This window comes from Nomascus leucogenys, chromosome 16, assembly GCF_006542625.1.
Source record: "Nomascus leucogenys isolate Asia chromosome 16, Asia_NLE_v1, whole genome shotgun sequence".
Lineage (NCBI taxonomy): Eukaryota > Metazoa > Chordata > Mammalia > Primates > Hylobatidae > Nomascus > Nomascus leucogenys.
Genome location: NC_044396.1, coordinates 22,250,299 through 22,273,933, shown reverse-complemented (window position 1 = coordinate 22,273,933; position 23,635 = coordinate 22,250,299). Strand labels below are relative to the sequence as shown.

The 23,635-nt window shown below is 34.8% G+C and overlaps 1 protein-coding gene across 4 annotated transcripts in view; it reads right to left on the bottom strand.

Annotated features, from left to right (window-relative positions):
- Positions 1–4,522: 4,522 nt before the first annotated feature.
- Positions 4,523–23,635, bottom strand: part of CA1 (carbonic anhydrase 1) — a 52,787-nt gene continuing 33,674 nt past the window's right edge. For 2 of the 4 annotated variants that reach the window (XM_003269518.3, XM_003269517.4), the window contains exons 3-9: positions 18,337–18,397; positions 15,044–15,241; positions 13,737–13,855; positions 10,354–10,449; positions 9,320–9,382; positions 6,525–6,680; positions 5,141–5,585 (exon numbers count right to left, since the gene is read on the bottom strand). In XM_003269518.3, the coding sequence (XP_003269566.1) occupies positions 5,469–5,585; positions 6,525–6,680; positions 9,320–9,382; positions 10,354–10,449; positions 13,737–13,855; positions 15,044–15,241; positions 18,337–18,373 (786 nt within the window). In that variant the 5' untranslated portion in view covers positions 18,374–18,397 and the 3' untranslated portion in view covers positions 5,141–5,468. Of the gene's footprint in view, positions 5,586–6,524; positions 6,681–9,319; positions 9,383–10,353; positions 10,450–13,736; positions 13,856–15,043; positions 15,242–18,336; positions 18,398–23,635 lie in introns of those variants that run through there. The other 2 variants (XM_012496070.2, XM_012496071.2) reach the window with 2 other exon arrangements.

Below are 23,635 nucleotides of genomic sequence, written 5' to 3'. Positions count from 1 at the left end.
CCTTTGGTGTTTTTGAATAAAATTCTCCTACCAGATATCATTTAAATATTTATGTATTTTCTAGCATATTAATGATTTCATTGAAAAATTTAACCTGTCTTGGATATATTTTGATACATGAGTGAGATCAGGTTCTAACTATTTTTTTTAAGTAGCTAAATGTTATTCTAGCACAGTATGATTCTGTTATGCATGTTTGCTTCTGCTGGCGATTTAGATCATCTAATAACATAGTAGAAGGTAACATACCTAAATAGCATAACATGCTTCTACCTGTAAGGGGTATTAAAATATTTACTAATGACTTGGGAAAGATATACTCTGGTTTTTGGGAGAAAAAAATAAAGCCATTTAAAGTTTGTTCCTCTATAACATAACTGCTATTTCTATCTTCTCATAGTTAGGGGATTAGCATCCAAGATGCCATTGTGAGAAAACTCTAGTTATTGGGGGAACCTGCCCCCAATATTTCAACATAGTTTCTTTCTATTTTCCATGTCAGCCGGCTGAGAAACAAAGAGAAAGAGCACAAAGAGAGGAATTTTACAGCTGGGCTGCTGGGGGTGACATCACATATCGGTAGGACTGTGATGTCCACCTGAGCCTCAAACCAGCAAGTTTTTTTGTTAAGGGTTTCAAAAGAGGAGGGGATGTAAGAACAGGGAGTAGGTACAAAGATCACATGCTTCAAAGGGCAAAAAGCAGAATTACTAATATAGGTCTAACAAAGATCACATGCTTCTGAGGGAACAGGACAAAGGGCAAAAGCAGAACTACTGATAAGGGTCTATGTTCAGCGGTGCATGTATTGTCTTGATAAACATCTTAAACAACAGAAAACAGGGTTTGAGAGCAGAGAACAGGTCTGACCACAAATTTACCAGGGTGGAGTTTTTCCCCACCCTAGTAAGCCTGAGGGTACTGCAGGAGACCAGGGCGTATCTCAGTCCTTATCTCAACTGCACAAGACAGACATTCCCAGAGTGGCCATTTATAGACCTCCCCCCAGGAATGCATTCCTTTCCCAGGGTATTAATATTAATATTCCTTGCTAGGAAAAGAATTTAGTGATACCTTCCCTACTTGCACGTCCGTTTATAGGCTGTCTGCAAGAAGAAAAATGTGGCTCTTTTTGCCCAATCCTGCAGGCAGTCAGACCTTATGGTTGTCTTCCCTTGTTCCCTAAAAATCGCTGTTATTCTGTTCTTTTTCAAGGTGCACTGATTTCATATTGTTCAAACACACATGTTTTACGATCAATTTGTACAGTTAACACAATTATCACAGTGGTCCTGAGGTGATGTACATCCTCAGCTTATGAAGATAACAGGATTAAGAGATTAAAGTAAGACAGGTGTAAGAAATTATAAAAGTATTATTTGGGAACTGATAAATGTCCATATTAAAATGAAATCTTCACAATTTATGTTCCTCTGCCATGGCTCCAGCTGGTCCCTCTGTTCGGGGTCCCTGACTTCCTGCAACATCTAGTAAGTGCACTTGTGATCTGAGCATTCTAAAGTCTTCAAACACAACCCCATTGTTCACCAGTTCACTGTTTTGGTACATGGTGAGAGTGTGCACGTATTTTTAACACTCCAAGGTTACTCCTTATAACTTATTTCTTTATTGAAAGCAAGATTTTGTACAAGAATCCTATGGCTACTTCTCCACATTTCTTTCAAGCATGTTATATTTCTATTAAAATACTCTTTATTCTATTTATTTTTTTCCTTAGCTTTAAGTCTAGGAACACAAAATCAGCTACCTTTTGTTAATTGGTTAAATACCTACATCCATAGTTCCATTTTGCCAAAGTAGATATACTCATTTATACAGTAGCTATGTCTGTCTGTCTGCCTATCTCTTTGTATATCTACTGAGATTAAAAATTGGTAAATCTATTAAGAGTAATAAGAAAATCTGTGCAGTGTCTCATGAAGATCAGTGGGTAAATAAACATTTGGGGTTTACAGATAACCAAGAAGATAATGCTTATAAAATAAGTATTTCCTTATGCTTTCATGGTCTTGGATGCAGAGAATATTGATGGCTTTTAAAATGATTTTGGCCCTTTATTTATCCAATGATATCTTCCTCAATCAAACTTTCTCTTCTGTGCCCTTTTATTCTCATTTGTAATCTTTCATTACCCACTAATAAACAATTCACTAAGGTTTGGGGTCTCTTTTTTAAAAAAGTCTTTTTATATCTCTCCTACAATGAAACCTTATATCAACCCAAAGTAATATTTTTAGAGGAGAAAGAAAAAAATGATAATTCATGAATGATATCAGAAATATACTGTCATTCCATTTGTAGGTATGTGTTATAAAGGATGACATAGAAAAATAAAAATAAATATTACACTAGGATGCAAGATCAAGAGAGACTTGGAGTCTATTTTTAACTTTTTAAATAGTTTAGAGCAGGGATCTTTTCCTGAGGTCCAGCAACGACTTTGTGATGGGGGAAGGAAGCAAAAGGCTGAGTTTCTAAACATTCTAAGACTCAGTGCAAAATTTTGGCTATATTTGATTATGCAACATTTTTGGTAAGGGAGAGAAGTTTCATAGCTTTAATCACATATTGGTGGGAATCTGCCACCACAAAACAGAGAAGGACCACGGATAGGGAGTTCCTAGAGTTATAATAAATAGATATCTGCTCTTTTGAGTCATGTAAGGAAGTTAAATTTAATGAAGATATTTCTTTTTCTTTCTTTCCTTTGCCCTAATTCCTATTATGATGAATTTAATGTATTTTGAGTCATTTTGCTAAACCTTACATAAATGAGCAATGTAGAAAATATTTTGGTCTACCTGCACCCACAATTCAGCAGAAGGGTGCCATAGTGATAAGGGTACAGCAGGGTATTTCTGAAGGGTGAGTGAAAAGACAGAAAACAGCGTGGAGTAGGAGCACTCTTTATCCTTGAGCCCACACTGGGCCTCACCAGCTGGCTTCATCATTCTAGATGCCAATAGATGTGTCATAAAGAAGGTCAGCTGCCAAACATCATGGAAAAACCAGAGAATCCTCGCAGGGTGTTTTAATTTTTTACGTAAGTTGACAAAGGATGAGGACATACAAGAGGAGGGTGAGTCAGTGACACATATGAGTTACACTCTCAGATGATCCAATGCCTAGTTTACATACCTTCTCTCAACAGCTACTTTTATCGGCTACTTCAGAGAAATTAATAATGCATCTCATGAGTTCTGCCAAATATATGAAATTCTGGCAGAGGCAGTAAGGGGAAACATGCTCCCCATTTGGCATTTGCCTTAGGGATAATGTTTGATGGTCATCATGTATTTTTTGTCACATCTTTGCCCTGTCCATAATAAGACTTACAGACTTATATCTAAATGCTGGAATCCATTTTAACCTTCTTAAAAAATATATGGACCATCAGGTCAAGTGTTTTTCAGATCCTTCCTGTGAAACTTATTTCTAAATTGTTTAATTTCTTTTCAGAAAATGTTTTCAAATGAACATCTTTTGCAAATGTGTTTCTCAACTTAAGCTCATATCTCTCTTTCTTCGGCTCTCACCTTTTGAGAGCCTTTTATAACTTTATAATTAAAATCCTATCAATACAACTCATGTAAAGTAATAGGATCCTAGGCCAGGTATAAGTGTTGCAGGCTTTCTCAATATTTGGCAAATATAGAATATCATACACAGTTGGATTCCATTGCAAATAAAGTATTTTATATTTAGAGATTGCATTTGGGGGCAGAACTAATGTGTTACTTGACTCCATTATATTTGTATTTATTTTTTTCAATTAATAAATTCTAAATTTCCCAACTTTGTGTAGAAAAACAAATCAATTTTGATTAAATATAAAATAAAAACAACTTACATTTTAATAAAGAGGATTCACCTAAATTCTAGGCCCCAAGTCAAATATTTCATAAGAAGTCTCTTAGTATGGTTTTTAGGTGTAAAACAAACACAGCCTTTGCAGAAAGGCTTATTGGAGCAGTGAAGAATCTGCTTAATGTTTTTTAAGTAATTTTACTAAAACTTACAGAAATGAACAATTGGGCTTGGTCTCTACTACTTCAAATGAGATAACTAAAGTAAGTCATAAGATTAAACACTGGACACAGGATTTGTAGAATTCTGGATGTAGATATGGCTTCGGCAAAATAGGAGGAAAAAGTTCTAGTGTTTTACAGCATAATAGGGTGACTATAATAAACAATAATTTATTGTATATTTTAAAATAGCTAGAGGAAAGGATTTTGAATATTCTCAACACAAAGAAATGATAAATGTTTAAGGTAATGGATATGCTAATTACCCTGATTTGATCATTACACATTGTATACATGAATCAAAATATCACACTGCTAGCCTGGGCAACATAGAGAGACCATGTCTCTACAAAAAAAAATTTAAAAATTAGGCTGGCGTGGTGACATGCATCCATAGTCCCAGCTACTCAAGAGGCTGAGGTGAGAGGATCCCTTGAGCCCAGGGGTTTGCAGCTGCAGTGAGCTACGATCCCACCATCGCACTCTACCCTGACTGGCAGAGTGAGACCTTCTCTCAAAAAACAAACAAACAAAAAACACCACACTCTAGTCCATAAACATGTACAGTTATTGTGTGTCAATTAAAGATAAAAATAGCATAAGGTGAAGTGCACATCTGACTAAAAGATTGCATGATGTTTCTATATGATTCTAAGCACAAATTACTTCTTTAGCATTTTTATAAACCATTCACTTGTGACTTTTCTTCCAATTTTAAAGTAAAGATTCTCCATGCAAACTAACTAGTTGTAATAATGGCAGAGAAGCATTGTCCTTGCTAACGTGGGGACAAGACGTGAAAGCAATATCCAGAAGCATCATCTTCCTATATAAAACATAATCATTTTGATCACAGACAACACAAATGGTAGCAATGTTGGGCCAGCATAACGATATTAAATCCAGTTGTCATCTCAGCTATATTTTTGTCTTCAGGAGTAAGCAAATGGATTTCTCAATATTTCACCTCCAGCTGCTCTTAAGTAGTTATATTTGAGGTAAAATACTCTTGCAAGTAGAGTATTTAAGATTTTTGAATGTAAATGGAGTAGAAACTTAATGGTTTTAGAAACTGAATGCACAATAGAAAGAGAGATAAAATTATTTTATTGGTTCAAATAAACCAAAAAAAATAGACATACAAATCACTTAGTTGTAATTTTAAAGAATTCCTCAAACTAAACTTGAATTTAAGCATAAGCTTATGCTTACAGATTACTATTTGCTAGCTTACTAATTATTATTTGAATTAAGCAGTAAGAACTGAAATTTAAGTTTCTTAGTTTTACAGATCGATTTGAAGGCATGCTGTCTTGCTAATATTGAAATAAATTTATTTCTTAAAAATTATTATTTTACTGGATTATGTCAGAAGCAGGGCTGTGTTCTTGAGGAAGGACAAGTTTCTTCTCAGACTCATCACAATGAAGCTCTCACTGTTCTGCCCTTCAGAGGTTGGGTTGGGCGGTTGTTGTGCTGAATGGGGACAGCGTTATCACCTTCAACATTTGATAGAAGACTGCGGAATTGTGCCAGCTGGAAGGATAAAATATTTTAAAAATAAAAAGTTTTTAAAGTTACATAAAGCGTTTTATTTACAGGATTACTAACGCACTGATATTTAGAAAACTGAGTTAGAAATTGCAGTAATATCACTAATAGGAAGAGAGAAAGCCCCAAATCCTTTACATTCATTCCTTTGAACCAGGCATTTTGCTTTAATTATTGATGACTGGGTTAAAGTATCAACTTTTTAATTTCAGCTGGGGTACGTTGGGCGAGTGACTTATTAGCATGGTACCTTAGTTTCCATATAGTACTGACTTCACTGTGTTGTTGTGAAGATTAAATGGGTTAATACATGCAAAGCCCTTAGAATGATGCTTGACATATAGCATGTGCTCAATAAATGTCAGTTAGCAACAGGCTACAATGCTTGTCCTGTAGGTTTGTTATGAGAATTGGCTAACAAAACTATGTAAGGCACCTAATAAACGTGGTTGAGCAATGAATGATGCTTACTATAATCACCATTATAAACAAAAGTTAATGAGATATTTTGTTGAATACTTAAAAGTTTAAGCTCTACAAAAGGAACAAAAATATTTTGCCAGCTATCAAGGTATGGCAGCTGGGAGCCACAGTTCCCCAAAATCTTATTGAAATGTCCAGTCATAATTTTTCCTTTATTTCTGAAATGCTTAAGAAGATATTTAGCAAGGTTGGACTTTTCCTTATTAAGGAGGAAGGAGTGGTGGGAGTCATTTTTTTTTCTGCATAAAGGCAAGAAAAAGTGTTATAATGCATTTTTGGATAGTTTAATAAACCTATGACCCCAAATTAATATTTTTAAGTTGGGAGGAAAAATGAACTTCTCACAAAGCTGATTGAAATAATAATCTCTGTCACTTATACTATCAATTAAAGTAATATTCCTGCTACACATTCCCAGTTCCCATTCATTCACAACTCTACCTGCTCTGAGCTAACGCTGATGCTCTCCTTACAGATAATCCAAGTTACACTCTCATAAAGAGGAGGATGAGTCAGAGAGCCAGCGTAGGTCCAGAAATCCAGGGATGAAGGAAGGAGAGTAGAGGGGTCAAAATTTGTGAATGGGGCTCGTTTGCCCTGGAAGAAAAGAATACATCATTACAGCATGATATAAAATACTTATATGACTATATGTGACATACATATGCTATATTATCTTGTTATACATTATTTAGAGATTTTAGCTAAGAGTCATTGATTTTTCTACTATTTAGTGTTTCATGACTGGTGTGTTTGTGGATATAAATAATAATATCAACAGAAGAAAAAAAGATGAAAAATGTGTTATATGTAAGTTTTTGACCAAGACATCTTCCTTCTTCATTTGGTTGCAGATAAGCAAAGATTCAAAAACCTTTTTTACAATCTATATCTTTAAAACATACTTAATTTCTAGTATAAAGCTTTTATTTTTTCTCTAGGAATGATGCCAGATTCTATTTCAATGGCAAAAATCTTTATTGACATGCATATTGGTTGTTTTAGTTTTATTCTATTTATTCCTATCATCTTTTCTGATTATTACTGGTGTATAGGAAATGTACTGATATTTGTATGCTAATCTTTCATTCTGTATTTTAGATGATTCTTCTGGAGTTTTCAGGTAGATATTAGCGATGATATCAACTGTACATAATGATAGTTTTGTTTTTGCTATTTCAATATCTATCATAATATGTACTCTTTCATCATTTTGTTGCACTGACCAGGACCCTTATTATAATTTTCAATTGTGATGGTCACAGTGGCACCTTGGTCTTGTCCCTGATTGAAATGAAAATGCTTCAGGTGTTTCACTATGAAGTTAAATGTTGATACAAGTTTCTAGGTAAATTCTTTATCAAATTCAATAAGTTTTCAGACAGTTTTCTTTCATTTTGTTTCATCCTAAAGAAAGGGCATTAACTTTTATCAAATGATTTTAAGCATTTAACAAGTTGATCATGAGGTTTTCTTCGTCTTTAACTGGTTAATATAGTGAATTAATTTAAGATTTTCTAATATTGAGTCATTCTTGTATTTTTGGGATAAACTCTACTAGTTCAGAAACTACTCTTTTAATACACTGTTGAATTTTATTTGTTACAATAAATTTTAGGATTTCCTTTAGCTATATTCCTAAGAAAGTTTATCCTATGTTTTTTGTTTTGTTTGTCTGTTTTGTAGTTTTCATACCCGGTTTTGGTATCAGATTCCATTAACTTGATGGGAAGTTTTCTGTCTGTTCCTTCATCTGGGCAGTTTGGTTAACACTGGCATGATTGTTTCTTAAAAGTTGAGTAACCCTTTTCCATGAAGTGGTCTGGGCCTAGTCTTTTTGTTTAATAGATACATTTTGACTATTGTTTAAATTTACTTTTAGATTCTCAGTCTATTTAGGTATTCTAACTCCTTTTGAGTCAATTCCCTTACTTCACATTTTCTTGGAAAATTATCCATTTTATCGAAATTTTCAAATTTGCTGGCATAATGTTGTAAAAAATTTTGTCTCTTAAAATTTTCTTCTATACCTTTAGTCACAACCTATTTATTTCTAAGAATGTTTTGTATGTACGGCTTTTTTTCTCTTTATCCAGCTTCCCCAAAGTCTGACTTTTTTGTTGTTCTTCCAAAGAATCAACTTTTCAATTTATTGATAAAATTTTACCCCTTACTTAGTCATCATTTTTCTTTTTAAAATTTATTTATTTATTTATTTAAACTGGAGTCTCACTCTGTTACCCAGGCTGGAGTGCAGTGGCACAATCTCGGCTCACTGCAACCTCCACCTCCCGGGTTCAAGCAATTCTCCTGCCTCAATCTCCTGAGTAGCTAGGACTACATGTGTGCGCCACCACGCCCAGCTAATTTTTTGTATTTTTAGTAGAAACGGGATTTCACTACGTTGGCCAGGCTGGTCTTGAACTCCTGACCTCAAGCAATCTGCCCACCTCGGCCTCCAAAAGTGCAGGGATTACAGGCATGAGCCACCACACCCGGCCATCATTTTTCTTTCTTATTTTATTCTTTTCTGCTTTTATCTTCACTAATTATTTCCTTATATTTTCTTTTCATATTTTTTTTGATAACTCTTGAGTTGAGGGCTTATTTTTTGTCTTCTGTCATTTATACTTTATAAGACACTCATTTAAGTTTAATCTTTTCTAGAATCAGCGTAAATCAGATTTATTTTACACAAATATGTGACAGTTCTCCATGCTGCAAAACATGACAAATCTCTGATTTATGGTTTAACTACTTACCATTAAAACAATAAAGCTAAGTTTGTGTATATCAAAGAATCCATATTTTTTTGAGTTGACAAGAGTTATAGTTATCAAAGATTGTATATCAATCGTATCTCAAAAGAATGCCCTTTACTTCTGAATTTTTGTACTGCTAAAAAACTAGAGATATCTTTATTTATCAAATGGAAAATCACAATTTTGTTAGATATAGTTTTTCAAGCAAATGTAAATGGATATGTAATCTGGTTTTCTACAGGCCATATTCTGCTGAGATAAATAAACCATAACTATGAATAACAAAAAACCAAAACAATTCCCTGCGTTAGAGACTTTCTCAGAGGTAGGCAGTATTGAAGTAGCACCTTGATTTTCAGTTGGTAGCTTTTGCTATGGCCTTCCTACTCCCCAGTTTTAATATTTCATTAAATGATTTCCACAGATCTGTAAATTCTTGTTCTCTGATTTAAACTACTGATTTAGTGTGTTTACCTTGGTTTTAATTGCTTGGAGGGCATCAAGTACTTTCTGCAGCTTTGGGTTGGCCTCACCAACCTGGAGATTTAAGGAAATAAAGTATGAGATAAAGATTGTTATCAATCGAACACTGCTTAGCTAAGTTTTGAATTTTTTTTCAATTAACAACTGATAAGAGGTAAGGTATTTTCTCTCTGCTTTAGAAGGAGAAATTTTTCAAGCTGTATGTCTTTGAGGGCCTTTGTACTCTATAAATTGTTTATAATATGTACCTACAAATAAAGTAGCAAACAAAAAGCTTGATTTAAACTTAATTATTGGCAATATATTCAAAGTTATAAAGGGCAAAATCTAGTAATTTATCAAAACTGACACAAAAACAAATCTCTTATTTTGGTCTGTTATATTAGTTTTCATTACTACAGTATTTGGCATATTGTAAGTGCTCAGTAAAGGTTAAGTAGAGGTGCTATAATTTCGAGAGTTACTTGGTTACCCAGGCATACCCAATTTAATAATACCTTTTTTGTAGAACTTTTCAGGGATTCTTCTATAGAGGATTTGAGCAACACCTCCCATTTAAAAAATCAATTGAATGTTCTTTGTAAGAAAAAATTCTCTTACTATTTCTTTCCTAATGAGATATTAAATTGATAAATTTCTGAATCTATGATTTCAGGTTTCCTTACTAATGTTAATAATATTTCTTTCCTGATGAGATATTAAATTAATAAGTTTCAGAATCTATGATGTAGGAAGTTTAGAGGAAAAGGAATTTAGAAGAGCTGGAAAATAGAAATTCCTTTTTCCCTATGAACACCTTTCTATCTCACCTCCACCTGAAACTCATTTCTCTCTTTAAGAGGGAAAAGCAGAGATAAAACCAAGCAATAAAATACTAGGGAACTATTTGTTCACCTGTAGTCATTGGTTAAATGGAAACTTTAAAATAAGAAATTCTAAAATATTATATTCCCTTATTTCCTTCTATTTTGAGGTCTAATTGGTAAGACAGTGGAAGCAGAGCTGTGTAATTATCTGTAACTCACCTTCATCAAAACACCAATAATTGCCAAACCATCAGCCTTTGAGACAGCTTCAGCAAGGCTGGAGTACTTTGCAGAATTCCAGTGAGCTACGTGAAGCTAAAAATGATACTATGGTTAATTAATTATTTATACCAGTGTGATGAAAAAAGGTAAGTTATAAGTTAACTTGTTACCATATGATGATGTATCTTGACTTAGATAAATAAAACTTATGGGAACCTTTATCTAGTGGATTAGAAGAGTTACGTTCTCACTCGTAGGAAGAGTTATCTGTGTGCCAAGTAGAGATTACAAAACCTGGAACCAGTAAGCAAAATGTCCTTTCCTACGATATTGTTATTTAATATTACTCCTTTAAATGTATCTCTCTTTGTTATGAAGAGATCAGGAAATATGACTAACTAGCTTTTGGGAAAATAATTGAAGTAATTTTCTCTCACATGAGGTACTTTATAGTAAATTTATGAGAAAGGGTTCTTGGAGTACCTGGGAGTCTTGGCCAAGAACAGATTCTTTCAGGTACATTAGTGCCCTTTCCAAACACCTCTCAAATAAATATCTCCAGCTTAATGTCTCTGCAAACTCTAGATTTGTACATCCAAGGATGTATATATGTATTCTTGATATCTCTACATGGATGTCTAATAGATGTTTCAAACTGAATCTGGCCAAAATAGAACTCTAGATTTCCTTCTTGCCAAACCTGCTTAATTTTACCTTCTTAGGATAAGGTTTTTAAATTGCTCAATCAATAAGTACAACAATTATCATTCATTTCTTACTTTCCCCACCTATCAACATTCACGTCTTACAGGTTAAACTTCGTCACATGTTCACAACTTTGAGCATTTGCATTAGCTTCTAATTTTCTCTGGAATTTCCTTCCCCATGATCTTCAAATGGCAGACTTTTGTCTTGAATTAGGGTTGAACTCAAATGCCACTCCTTAAATAATTCTTTTCTGATCATCCAATATAAAGTAACCACCACAAATCAAAACAGTTCTATCCATACCACTTATTTAATCTCTCTTCTTCCTATTCTCCTCCCTCCCTCCCTTCCTCCCTCCCTCCCTTCCTTCCTCCCTCCCTCCCTTCTTTCCTGCCTTCCTTCCTCTGAAATTTTTATTTTCCCTATCAAATGCAAGTTCTGATAGCAAGTACTTTTTAAAAACAGTATCTCACGCCTGTAATTCCAGCACTTTGGGAGGCCGAGGCGGGTGGATCACGAGGTCAGGAGTTCGAGATAAGCCTGACCAACATGGTGAAACTCCATCTCTACTAAAAATACAAAATTAGCCGGGTTGGTGGCACATGCCTGTAATCCCAGCTACTCAGGAGGCTGAGGCATGAGAATCACTTGAACCTGAGAGGAGGAGGTTGCAGTGAGCTGAGATCGTGCCTCTGGACTCAGCCTGGGCAACAGAGCAAGACTCTTTCTCAAAAATAAATAAATAAATAACAACAAAAAATAAATAAAGACAGTATCTGGCATATTGTAGGTGTTCAGTGAATGTTGAATGAAAAAAGAATGATTAAGACAGTATATTAAGAGGGATCACTTATTGCAATTTCCTCTGACCATGCCAGTGTAGATTCTGTCCCTACTTGTAATTAATTATTCTTACATGTGTATTCCCATGCTTCTTTGTGAATAGTGATACTTCCATTTACTACTATATTTATTTAATCACAATAATTTATGCCTATACTTCCCTGCTTGAAAAGTGTTTGCTTGTGTCTTTATGGAAATGTTAAGTAACATTATTCAGCACATGCAACATGAAAGGTGCTGGTCTAAGTGTGTTCTGTATGGGTTGACTCTTTTCATGCTGTCAACAATTATTAAGATAGATACTAATGTTATATTATCTAGATTCTCTATATAGGAATATTGGAGCGTTGAGTGATTTGTTCGAAGTTGTACAGCTAGTAAGCGGTTGAGCTTTGATTCAAACCCTGGCAGTCAGCTGGGTACTTGCATTCTTAAGCAACAGGCTGCACTGGCTCTCAAACCTATTGTCTTATAGGTATCCCAAGAAGGTTTATTGAACTGAATTTAATCATATGCTAAACTTTGTGGCTAAGTGTCTCTCATATCTAGCATGGATTATATTGATTTTTCTCAATTTAGATGAGAGAGTCACTAATTTAGTTTTCTTGGATGCTACCAACTATCCTTCCAAAAAGATAATACTAATTTAGGCTCTTAGTCCATTTAATTTTAATCTACCTTCAATTTTACGGAGGGGAAAACCCAATTAACAGATTTCTGCAGCGTTGAAAGGTGTTAGTCATGCTTTACAACACAAGGTAAAGCAAGTTTTATTTGTATTCAATCCGCTGATATTCTATCAGAATAAAAGATACATATACTTTGTAACATAGCAGTCTGCCCTGTAAAAATCTATCCTACATAATTACTTTCACTAGTGCATAAGATATATGTACAGATACATTCACTGAAGCATTTTTTAATAAAAGCAGAAGAAACCAATATAACAAAAATCATATGTTGTGATTGTTCATCCATAGAAGGCAGTTAAATAAATTCTGATGCATTCACCCAAATGAAATTCTATGCTGACAGTAAAAAAGGTGGAATTCAATCTTCTGATTTTTAAAAATTGTCATGATAAATGGGTAAATAGAAAAAAAGCAGGTTGCAAAAATAGAATTCATTTGATGAAAGTAAAATTAAAAAGTCAACCTGCATATTTGGGTACACATGTATTATATAATTCATACATCTAAAGTGAAGAGCAAAATTTCTCCAATTTTAATCTCCCAGACCCTCTGTTGACAGTTTGGTGTACATGTCTCCATTTTTCTTTGGATATGCAGATAATAATGTCCTGAAATAAGTCACAAACTCCCATGTGAGAGCAGGTTAAGAGCCAGGGAAGCTCAGACCCTCATCTAGGTGTATGCTGTTCTGTGACCATTGCAATGGTTAAATTCGAGCTCTTAGTAGAGTCTCATTGAATTGTCCTGGTTTGGCCACAACGATACTGCTGGTGTATCCAAACTTGAACATTTAAATAAAGAGGAAATGGTGGTGTGTTCCATTTGGGGTTACAGCTTTACAGGAGAGCAGTGTCACCCTTTGAAGCCAGCTTTGATATCAGGGTAACAGTTTTTGAGGCATTCTCAGGGAAAGGTGAATCTTGGGCTCAGGAGTTTAGCTGCCTCTTTCCACATGAAAATTTTCCCTCTCCTGCCAAACATTATAGGTCTGTGCTTGATTTTAATGGAACCTGGGAGTTCCTTACTGGAATACCCATTCGTTTGGAGTCTTTATGATGTTGTCTTAGAAGAGAAGGGAGAAGCTGCTTCTGGGAGTACTCCCAGGGTAATTATCTCTCACTTACTAAATTACATTACCTCGCCAGAATATTTGACTCCATCCACTGTATGTTCTGAACCATGCTCATTTGTACTGCCCCAGTGAAAATGGAACTGAAAGAGCCTATAGCTGTCGGAGAGAGGACCACCTTTCAACACTGGAAGAAAAGGGAACCAATTGTTAGCCTGATGCTCCACAAACTCTAGCTTATCTTTGCATTTAATATAAACCAACACTAAATTGTGTTGAGTAGAAGTGAAAACAAACATTAGTGCCTAAACTTTCATCTTGTTTTCCCCCACATCCATGAGGATGACAGTCATATGTATGGTGCACCCCTGACTGTGGCATTGATGAAATACTCCATGAGTTATACACATTTCCCAGCACACGAGCTACAATTTTACCTATTTCTAACTCCTAGAAGGCATATTGCAATGTGAGTGAATTATATCATTACAGGGCTCTCCTTGAATCTCCTTTAATTTGCAAGTTTATTCCTTCATTCTTTCAACAAAGACAGTATGCATCAAAAATCTTTAGTAGTTTATTTTGAGTAATGAACCATTCATCACCTACTGTGTAACTGATGAAGACACAACAGTATATCTTGACAGCTTTGTTGAGAATCCCTGGCCAGGGACCAAGAGAGAGTACCAGTGGGGCAGTGGGGCACTTATAAAACTTTGTTTGGAGAGCCTATCCAATGATAATATTAGTTAAATGCACATAATACCAGACCTAATCTAATATTAATAATGGACATAGCCCTAAGGTGCCTAAAATTTAGGCCTCAGAAACTCATAAACAAATTTAGCATTTTAAATCAGTAGAACTGTTTTATGGAATTGTCATTTAATAAAATATTCAATAAACCTTCATGAAAAGCTAACTCCGTAGCAAAATTTGTTCCAGATTCTGGAGTATAAGGATAATTCAGTCACTGCTTTTTTTTTCTTTTCTGCTGTGCTCATTCATCTTCATCCCAATTAGAAAATATTTTTCTTTTTAGTTGTTACATTTGTAATGACTTGTTCACTAGACCTTTCTGGATAAATGCTGTTTACTCCGAGACAGTGAAGTGAGCATACAGATACTGGAATGACGAGAAGAGACGTGATGGTGACTTTGAGAAGAAAGACTGAAAATACAGAGCTGGGAGTTCCAAAAATTGTCTTTACCACCTGGGCGTTTTCCAGAAGTCCAAGATGCCTCACTAGATTACGGCAATGCTACACACAAGCACAAAAGACTTAGAATGGGTGTCATATTTCTCGAGCACTATTTTTTAAATTTCCCCAGTAGACTGTAAGAAAAAAAATATCAGAAGGGTCTTCCAGCTCACCTGATCGGTTATCATTGTCCTCAAAATTTACATGGAAGGAATGTCCCACATTGATAATTTCTTTGGCTGTGGCTGGGTTGTAGGAGACACTAATAGGTTTCAGAGAGGTGTCATGTTTGGTTTCACTGGTTTTAATATCAACAGGGGACTGGTTATTTCCATTGGCAATGGGATACAGCTTGCTCCATTGTTCAGGACCTACCAGGACGAACACATGTGTAAAATCAATGCTTTATCAAATGCTTGATTCCAAGTTTTAGGAGTATAGTTACCTGTTTGCTTATTAGATTAGGGTTTATTTAAGTGTATTAAATGATATTCTCTTAAGATTAATAGAAATTCTGTGTTTTAAAATGTCCCTTTTCTTTCTTTCTTTCTTTCTTTTTTTCTTTCTTTCTTTCTTTCTTTCTCTTTCTTTTTTTTTTTTTTTTTTTGAGACGGAGTCTCGCTCTGTCGCCCAGGCTGGAGTGCAGTGATGCGCTCTCGGCTCACTGCAACCTCCGCCTCCCAAGCTCAAGCTATTCTTATGCCTGAGCTTCTGGCATAGCTGGGATTACAGAGGCATACCACCATGCCTGGCCAATTTTTTTTGTATTTTTAGTAGAGATGGGGTTTCATCATGTTGTCCAGGCTTGTCTCGAACTCCTGACTTCAAATGATCCACCTGCCTTGGTCTCCCAAAGTGCTGAGATTACAGGCATGAGCCGCTGCACCGGGCCCCTTTTCTATATTGTGCTATAAAATAGTGTATTTATCAATACTACTAATATAGATCTATACTCATAGTCTATAGAATCAGACCATACATATTTTGTTATTAGCAATAGATTTCTAATACAAGCTTACCTCATTTTATTGCACTTCGCTTTATTGTGCTTTGCAGATACTGCATTTTTTACAAGCTGAAGATTTGTAGCAACCTTGCATCAAGCAAGCTTATTGGGGCATATTTTCAACAGCATGTGTTTATTTCACGTCTCTGTGTCACATTTTGGTAATTCTCACAATATTTTAAACTTTTTAATTGTTCATATATCTATCATGGAGATCTTTGATGTTACTATTATAATAGTGTTGTGGCACCATAAACCATGTCCAAGTAAGATGATGAACTTAATCTGTAAATGTTGTGTGTGTTTTAACTACTTTACTGACTGGCTGTTGCCCATCTATCTCCCTCTCTATAAGTCTCCCTATTCCCTGAGACAAGAATATTGAAATTAATCTGTTTAATAACTCTACAATGACCTGTAAGTACTCCAGTGAGAGGAAGAGTCACATGTTTCTTACTTTAAATCAAAAGCTAGAAATGATTAAGCTCAGTGAGGAAGGCATGTCAAGAGTTGAAAAGGCCAAAAACTAGACCTCTTGTGCCAGTTAGCCAAGCCGTGAATGCAAAAAAAAAGTTCTTGGAGAAAATTAAAGATGCTACACCAGTGCACACACTAATGATAAGAAAGCAAAGCAACATTATTGCTGATATGGAGAAAGTTTGAGTGGTCTGGATAGAAGATCAAACCAACAACCACATTCCCTTAAGCCAAATCCTAATCAGAGCAAGGCTATAGCTCTCTTTAATTCTGTGAAGGCTGAGAAAGGCAAAGAAGCTGCAGAAGAAAAGTTAGAAGCTAGTGGAGGTTGGTTCATGAGATTTAAAGAAAGATGCCATGTCCATAACATGAAGGTGCGAGGTGATGTGGCAAGTGCTGATACAGAAGCCGCAGTTATACAGAAGATCTAGCTAAGATAACCAATGAAGGTGACTATACTACAACAGATTTCCAGAGTAGACAAAACAGCCTTCTATTGGAAGAAGATAGCATCTAGGACTTTCATAGCTAGAGAGGAGAAGTCAATGCATGGTTTCAAAGTTTTTAAAAACAGCCTGACTCTTTTGTTAGGGTCAAATGCAGCTGTTGACTTTAAGTTGAAGCCAACACTCATTTAACATTCTGAAAATCCTAGGACCCTTAAGAATTATGCTCAATCTACTCTGCCTGTGTTCTATAAAAGGAACAACAAAGTCTGAATGACAGCACATCTATTCACAGCCTGGTTTACTGACTATTTTCAAGCCCACTGTTGAGCTCTACTCCTCAATAAAAGAAGATTCCTTTCAAAATATCACTGCTCATTGACAATGCACCTGGTCACCCAGGAGTTCTAATGAAGATATACAAGGCGATTGATGTTATATTCATGCCTGCTAACACAGCATCTATTCTGCAGTCTATGGATCAAGGAGTAATTTCAACTTTCAAATCTTATTTAAGAACACATTTTGAAAGGCTGTAGTTCCCACAGATAATATTTTTTTTTAATGATGGATCTGAGTAAAGGAAATTGAAGTTGTCTGGAAAGGATTTACCATTCTGCATGAACATTTGTAATTCATGGGGGAAGGTCAAGTTATCAATATTAACAGGAGTTTGGAAGAAGTTGATTCCAAAGTCATGGATAACTTTGAGCCTTCCCAACCTTCAGCAACCACTACCCTGATCAGTCAGCAGTCATCCACATTGAGGCAAGACCCTCCACCATCAAAAAGATTAATACTTGGCTGGGCACAGTGGCTCACGCCTGTAATCCCAGTACGTTGGGAGGCCAAGGAGGGCAGATCATGAGGTCAGGAGATCGAGACCATCCTGGCTAACACGGTGGAACTCCATCTCTATTAAAAATACAAAAAAATTAGCTAGGTGTGGTGGTGGGCCCTGTAGTCCCAGCTACTTGGGAGGCTGAGGCAGGAGAATCACTTGAACCTGGGAGGCAGAGGTTTCAGCGAGCCTAGATAGTGCCATTGCACTCTAGCCTGGGCGACAGAGCGAGACTCTGTGTCAAAGAAAAAAAAATTAATACTTCTGAAGGCTCAGATGATCACTAGCATACTTTAGCAATAAAGTATTTTTAATTAAGGTATGTAGATTTTTTAGATATGCTATTGTACACTTAATAGACAACAGCATAGTGTAAACATAACTTTTAAATGCCCTGGAAAACTCCAAATTTTATGTGACTTGCTTTCTTGTGATATTTGCTTAATGATAGGGGTCTGAAACTGAACCTGCAGTATCTCTGAGGTATGCCTGTATATATATTTCAAACATATTTTGTAGTCAGCCATGCCCCAAAAGACAATGCTAAGAGTACATGCAAAGATAGTATAATTATTTAAATTAGGCAGTTCAACAATTAACCTATGGCTGTACAATTATTTTAACTGCTTAATATCTCTTCTGTTGGAAATGGGAACAAGCTATCATTTTGATCTATATAAACAGGAGAACTCTTACCATTTTTGTCATCATATCCCCAGTCTGGACTTGCCATTATCTTCTACTGAGTTTTCTTTTTCTGAAAACAAAAATAATACCTGGAATAACTAACTGCAATTGTGCATGCAGGAGATGCCTTAAATCCCTGCTTGGGCGTTTTTATAGAAACTTATTTGCTTTTAATAGGCCATTATTTCATCATCTCTGCTTATCAGGAAGTACACATATCTAAAAAAAAGGTGTTGTAAAAAATTCTACAAGGGCTATGTTGGTTTCAATTGCTTAATTTTCTTATATTGTAAAAGAGAATTATCAAATCGTAGATTTTATAAAGCCAAGTCCTGTTTCACTCATGTTATTAGAAGATGTGGCTTAATATTATCATATATAATTCTTTAGATTTTCTAAATGAAAAATACTTCATACACTCAAGATTTCCAACTCTACCTTTGTTAGTTACTTAAGCAATATAAGCAAAAGTAATTTATCAGGAGAATAATTTGTGTGTTTACAGGCTGATCTGAACTAGTATCTTAATGTTAATTTAAAATCAGATAATTAAATTACTAATCATTTGTAATACATGTTATTTATAATGGTACATTTTATAGATATACAGGGTAAGAATAAAGTCCATTTTGGAGCAATATTGGAATTCATAAGTGGAGAAGATTTTATTAATATTAAAGTTAAATATAGCACAATATTTATTTTATACATCAAATAGGTCTACTAGAATAAAAGTCTTATTTTTTAATAGCTCTGTATAATTTATAAACCCCTTTCTTATTATTTTATTTCACCATCACACATACATACAAATCTATATAGTAAGAATTAGCATTTGTAATTGAGAGATGTTGAGGTACTTTTTGCCACAACCGGCAACAAGCCAAGAAGCCAAGACTTCAGCCTCCTAATCCAGTTGCCTTCTTCACTATACCTCCACCAAATGCCACACTAATTCCCCTCCTATGCTCACAATACTCTTAAGTCCAAGTTCAGCCTGGATCAAGATGAGAGCTGATGCACATTGAATGATGAGAAGGTACACAGGACTTTTCAGGAAGGCAAAGAAAACTGACTAGGATGTGCCAGACTCTGGCCAGTTCTACATGTTCAAAGCTCTAAATATGCTCAAAGAAAAGAAAACCAGAAAAATAAGCTTCCATAGTGATGCTTTTTTCATGCCATGATAGTCATTCCTCCTTTCACACAGTAAGGATTGTCTGAGCTGCTGCAATCCCTGAAAGAAGAGAGGATCAGGAGCAATTTTCACCAAGGCTGACTGGAGACACGTTGTTTGCTCCTTTGCAGTTAATGATGGTTCATTGTCTCATATGCAGAGTGGGCTGTGGTCATGAACATCCACAGAGTGGGAAGAGGCCCAAGCTCCCATTCTATGGCTTTAGTAAGCATAAGAAGATATTGTTTAAAAGGGAATTCTTTTTTTTTTTTCAAAGTATTGTTTATTGAAGGCCCAATAGGGATCAACTGCTGTGCTAAAAACTTTACGTGCATTAACTTATTTAATTCTTATTATAACAAAATTGGGCATTAAAATCTGTGTTTTAGGCTGAGGTGGGAGGATCTCTTGAGCCTAGGAGGTCCAGAGCAGCCTGGGCAACATAGTGATACTCTGTTTCTTGAAAAAGAAAAACAAATTGTGTTTTACATTAAAAAAAAATTGAGGCTTACAGAGGTGAAGACACTCCTCAGGGTTACAAAACTTGCAAGTGGCTGCTTATACCCCATAAGCCTAGGGTTTAAACCTAGATCTGTCTAATTCCAAAGCTAATACATTTGCTTAGCCTTCCACTGTCAACAATTGTCCACTGACCTCCAGTTGATTCTATTTTCTGGAGGATTGGATTAGGTGATGTACCTTGGTTTGGCTCAAGATGACCAAGAGTCAGGCTTCATCCTTGGGCTTACTTCACTCCGGAAGCTCATGGAGTGACAGGAGCAGGCTACACCCTGCCAAGTAATTTGCCTCCTAATATTGTATACTTTGTAAAAAGTAACTTTAGCTTGAACTACTCTATTAATCAACAAATTTGAAAAATAGCAAACCCCTTTCATTACATGATTTTGTGATGATTTGTCACATGAATGTTTTAACATCCATATGGAATGGTAATTTATTTAAAGTTTTAGGTACAGAATGACACTGGACCCTAACTATTATCACTTTTTATTTTATTATGTACCCAAAGTGTGTTATTGTACTGCCTCAGGCAGAAAATTATATAGAGAAAGGATATACAGTTTAATGAGCCTTTATAAGTCCAAACACCCTTCCCATTTACTTTTATCCTTCTTTTTCTGCTTACAAATTTTGCTTCTCTCAGCTGAATCTATGCCAAATTCAAGATGTTTAGTTTTGTATTCACTTCACTTTCACCAACAGCCTCCTCCCAGTATACTTTTCTAGGATGACCTTTGGGCTACTTTTGCCTACCAAGAAGGAGTTTAATCTACACAGACTCTGCTCTTCTAAATTAAAAGTATACATATATATATGTGTGTACTTTTAAATTTTATATATATAATTTAAATTTATATAGAATATAATTATATATTATATATAGTATAGAATATAATTATATATTATATATAGTATAGACTATAATTATATATTATATCTAGTATAGACTATAATTATATATTATATCTAGTATAGACTATAATTATATATTATATCTAGTATAGACTATAATTATATATTATATCTAGTATAGACTATAATTATATATTATATCTAGTACAGACTATAATTATATATTATATCTAGTACAGACTATAATTATGTATTATATCTAGTATAGACTATAATTATGTATTATATCTAGTATAGAATATAATTATGTATTATATCTAGTATAGAATATAATTATGTATTATATCTAGTATAGAATATAATTATATATTATATCTAGTATAGAATATAATTATATATTATATATAGTATAGAATATAGAATATAATTTGAATTTATACATATATAATATCTATATTAGATTATTACATTTATTTATTAACACCAATTAATTTCACCTAAAGATTTAGTACCCTAAAATGTTTTTCAAGAAAGCATTTCTTCAGTGTTTTTAAGTATATATTTAAGTCAGTTTTAAATTATATTTAAGAGCCTTAGTATTTCTTATTTTAACTTTTGTTCTTCTAGTTCCTTTGATACTTTTCATCTAATTTTTATTTTAATATTTTAAAATTAAAATCATGAACTCTTCTGGAAGCAAATAAATTATGGTGAGTTTCAAATTTAAATTTGTACTTAGAAAATAACTCTCTGGTATAAAAGGAACAAAAAGTGAAAAAGAGTGCCATCCGTGCCTAGTTATGGACGAGATCTGCTAAATGCCACTGGAAGGAAAAATCCACACGTTGGCAGGACCAAATTCCAAAAAACCATAGCTGCTCTACAATGCTTAGAGTTCCACAACAATAAGTGGCTTTCCTGGGATTCATATTTTCCCTAAAATGTGGAAATATATATTGTGAAAATAAGTGTCATTGTTGACTATTAAATTTGGCCTGACTCTCACATTGCCTCCTAAATTCCCTGCCCCTCCAGAAATGGTATCATTTGGGGTGGCAAGATAAATCTTATTTCCACTGGAGAAGTGGGTCATGGAAAATGGTGATATTAGCCTAGACATTTCTGCATTGAGACAACTAGAAATTCTGATTAATCAACTGAAGTGGTAGGATGGGTTATCTGGATTTCACAGCTATCATTTTCTTTCAGTTGGGCTTTCTCATCACCTGTAACAAAGCTGTGTTGGTAACTTTATTCCTTCCAGTGTTTGTATTTATCTCCATCCATACCGAGCTTGTTCCCATTTTAGGACCTTTGTGCTTGCTGTCCTGCTGTCCAGATTGCTCTGTACCCAGACCTTTGTATAGCCTCAAATATCTTCTGCTTAGAAATGACTTTCCTGATCTCCAAATTCACATGTCCTCCTTTTCCCAGTCACTCCATTATATCATTCTGTCTTATTTCTTTCATAGCATTTGTCACATCTTGCTTGTATTGTGAAATTAATTTACTTGCTTAATGTCTATAACCATCTCTAAAATGGCATCTCTATGATATGATAAAACCTTGATCATTTTTTTCACCACCATGTTCTCTTCACCTATAATATGCCTGGAAAACAGTGGTGCTCAATAGACACTTATAGAGAGAATAATTAAATGGTCATTTTAAATTTAAACTATTGTATATTTTTAAAGATGTAGAAGAGCAGAATGTTATCAGGGACTATGCTTACCCAAGTGCACTGATCTGAACTCAGGTTGTGTGGTACATTGATATTTGGGCATGTGAATGAGCTTTGCTATACTCATGTTTGTTTTTGGATTAAGGAAAAAGCCCTTCCCCTCTCAGTTCTATTAATGGGAGGAATGAAGTGACCTGTCTGTGTCTGTCAGTCATTACTGGGAGAATGAGAACACTGATCTTTGTAAGTGTCAAAATCTAACTCTTCAAATATAGTTTGAACTTTTGACATATGAATTTCAAAAATCCATCACTTTTATGGCTTTTATTGCTGTAACTAAAGAAAAGTTTCAACCTTTTATTTCCTGTCTTGGAACATTTTATTTTTAACACAGTTGTTAAATCTGCTAATGGGTGTTTTTTATTAACAACCAAGTCAACTCTTTATATGGAATCATTTTAATACACAGCATAGAGGCATTCACAATGTCTTACAATTTCATGCTTTTGAAAATATTAAATTTTAAGTATATCTCATTGACTGTCATGCTTATTGAAATTACTGGCTAGAAAGACACACTGTATATTCAGAGAATGTCTAGTGGACTTTTATGCTAATAATTAGGAATCTCTTCTACTGCATGAATGGATAACTTGGGCAGGTTAATAGTACTATCCCCGTATTTATTTTTAAAATTGAGAATATACTATTTGTATCTTATCTTCTATAACTGTTTGGGAAATTAATGAGTCTTATAGAACAGATGATGACACTATTAAGTAACATTTTTCACCTAAAAAGAAAATAACATGCATTAATGATTTATAAAGCATAAAATTCTGCCAGGCATGGTGGCTCATGCCTGTAATCCCAGCACCTTGGGAAGCTGAGACAGGTGGATCGCCTGAGGTCAGGAGTTTGAGACCAGCCTGGCCAACATCATGAAACCCCATCTCTACTAAAAATACAAAAAATTAGCCGGGCGTGGTGGCAGGCATCTGTAATCCCAGTGACTCGGGAGGCTGAGGCAGGAGAATCGCTTGAACCCGGGAGCCAGAGGTTGTAGCGAGTCG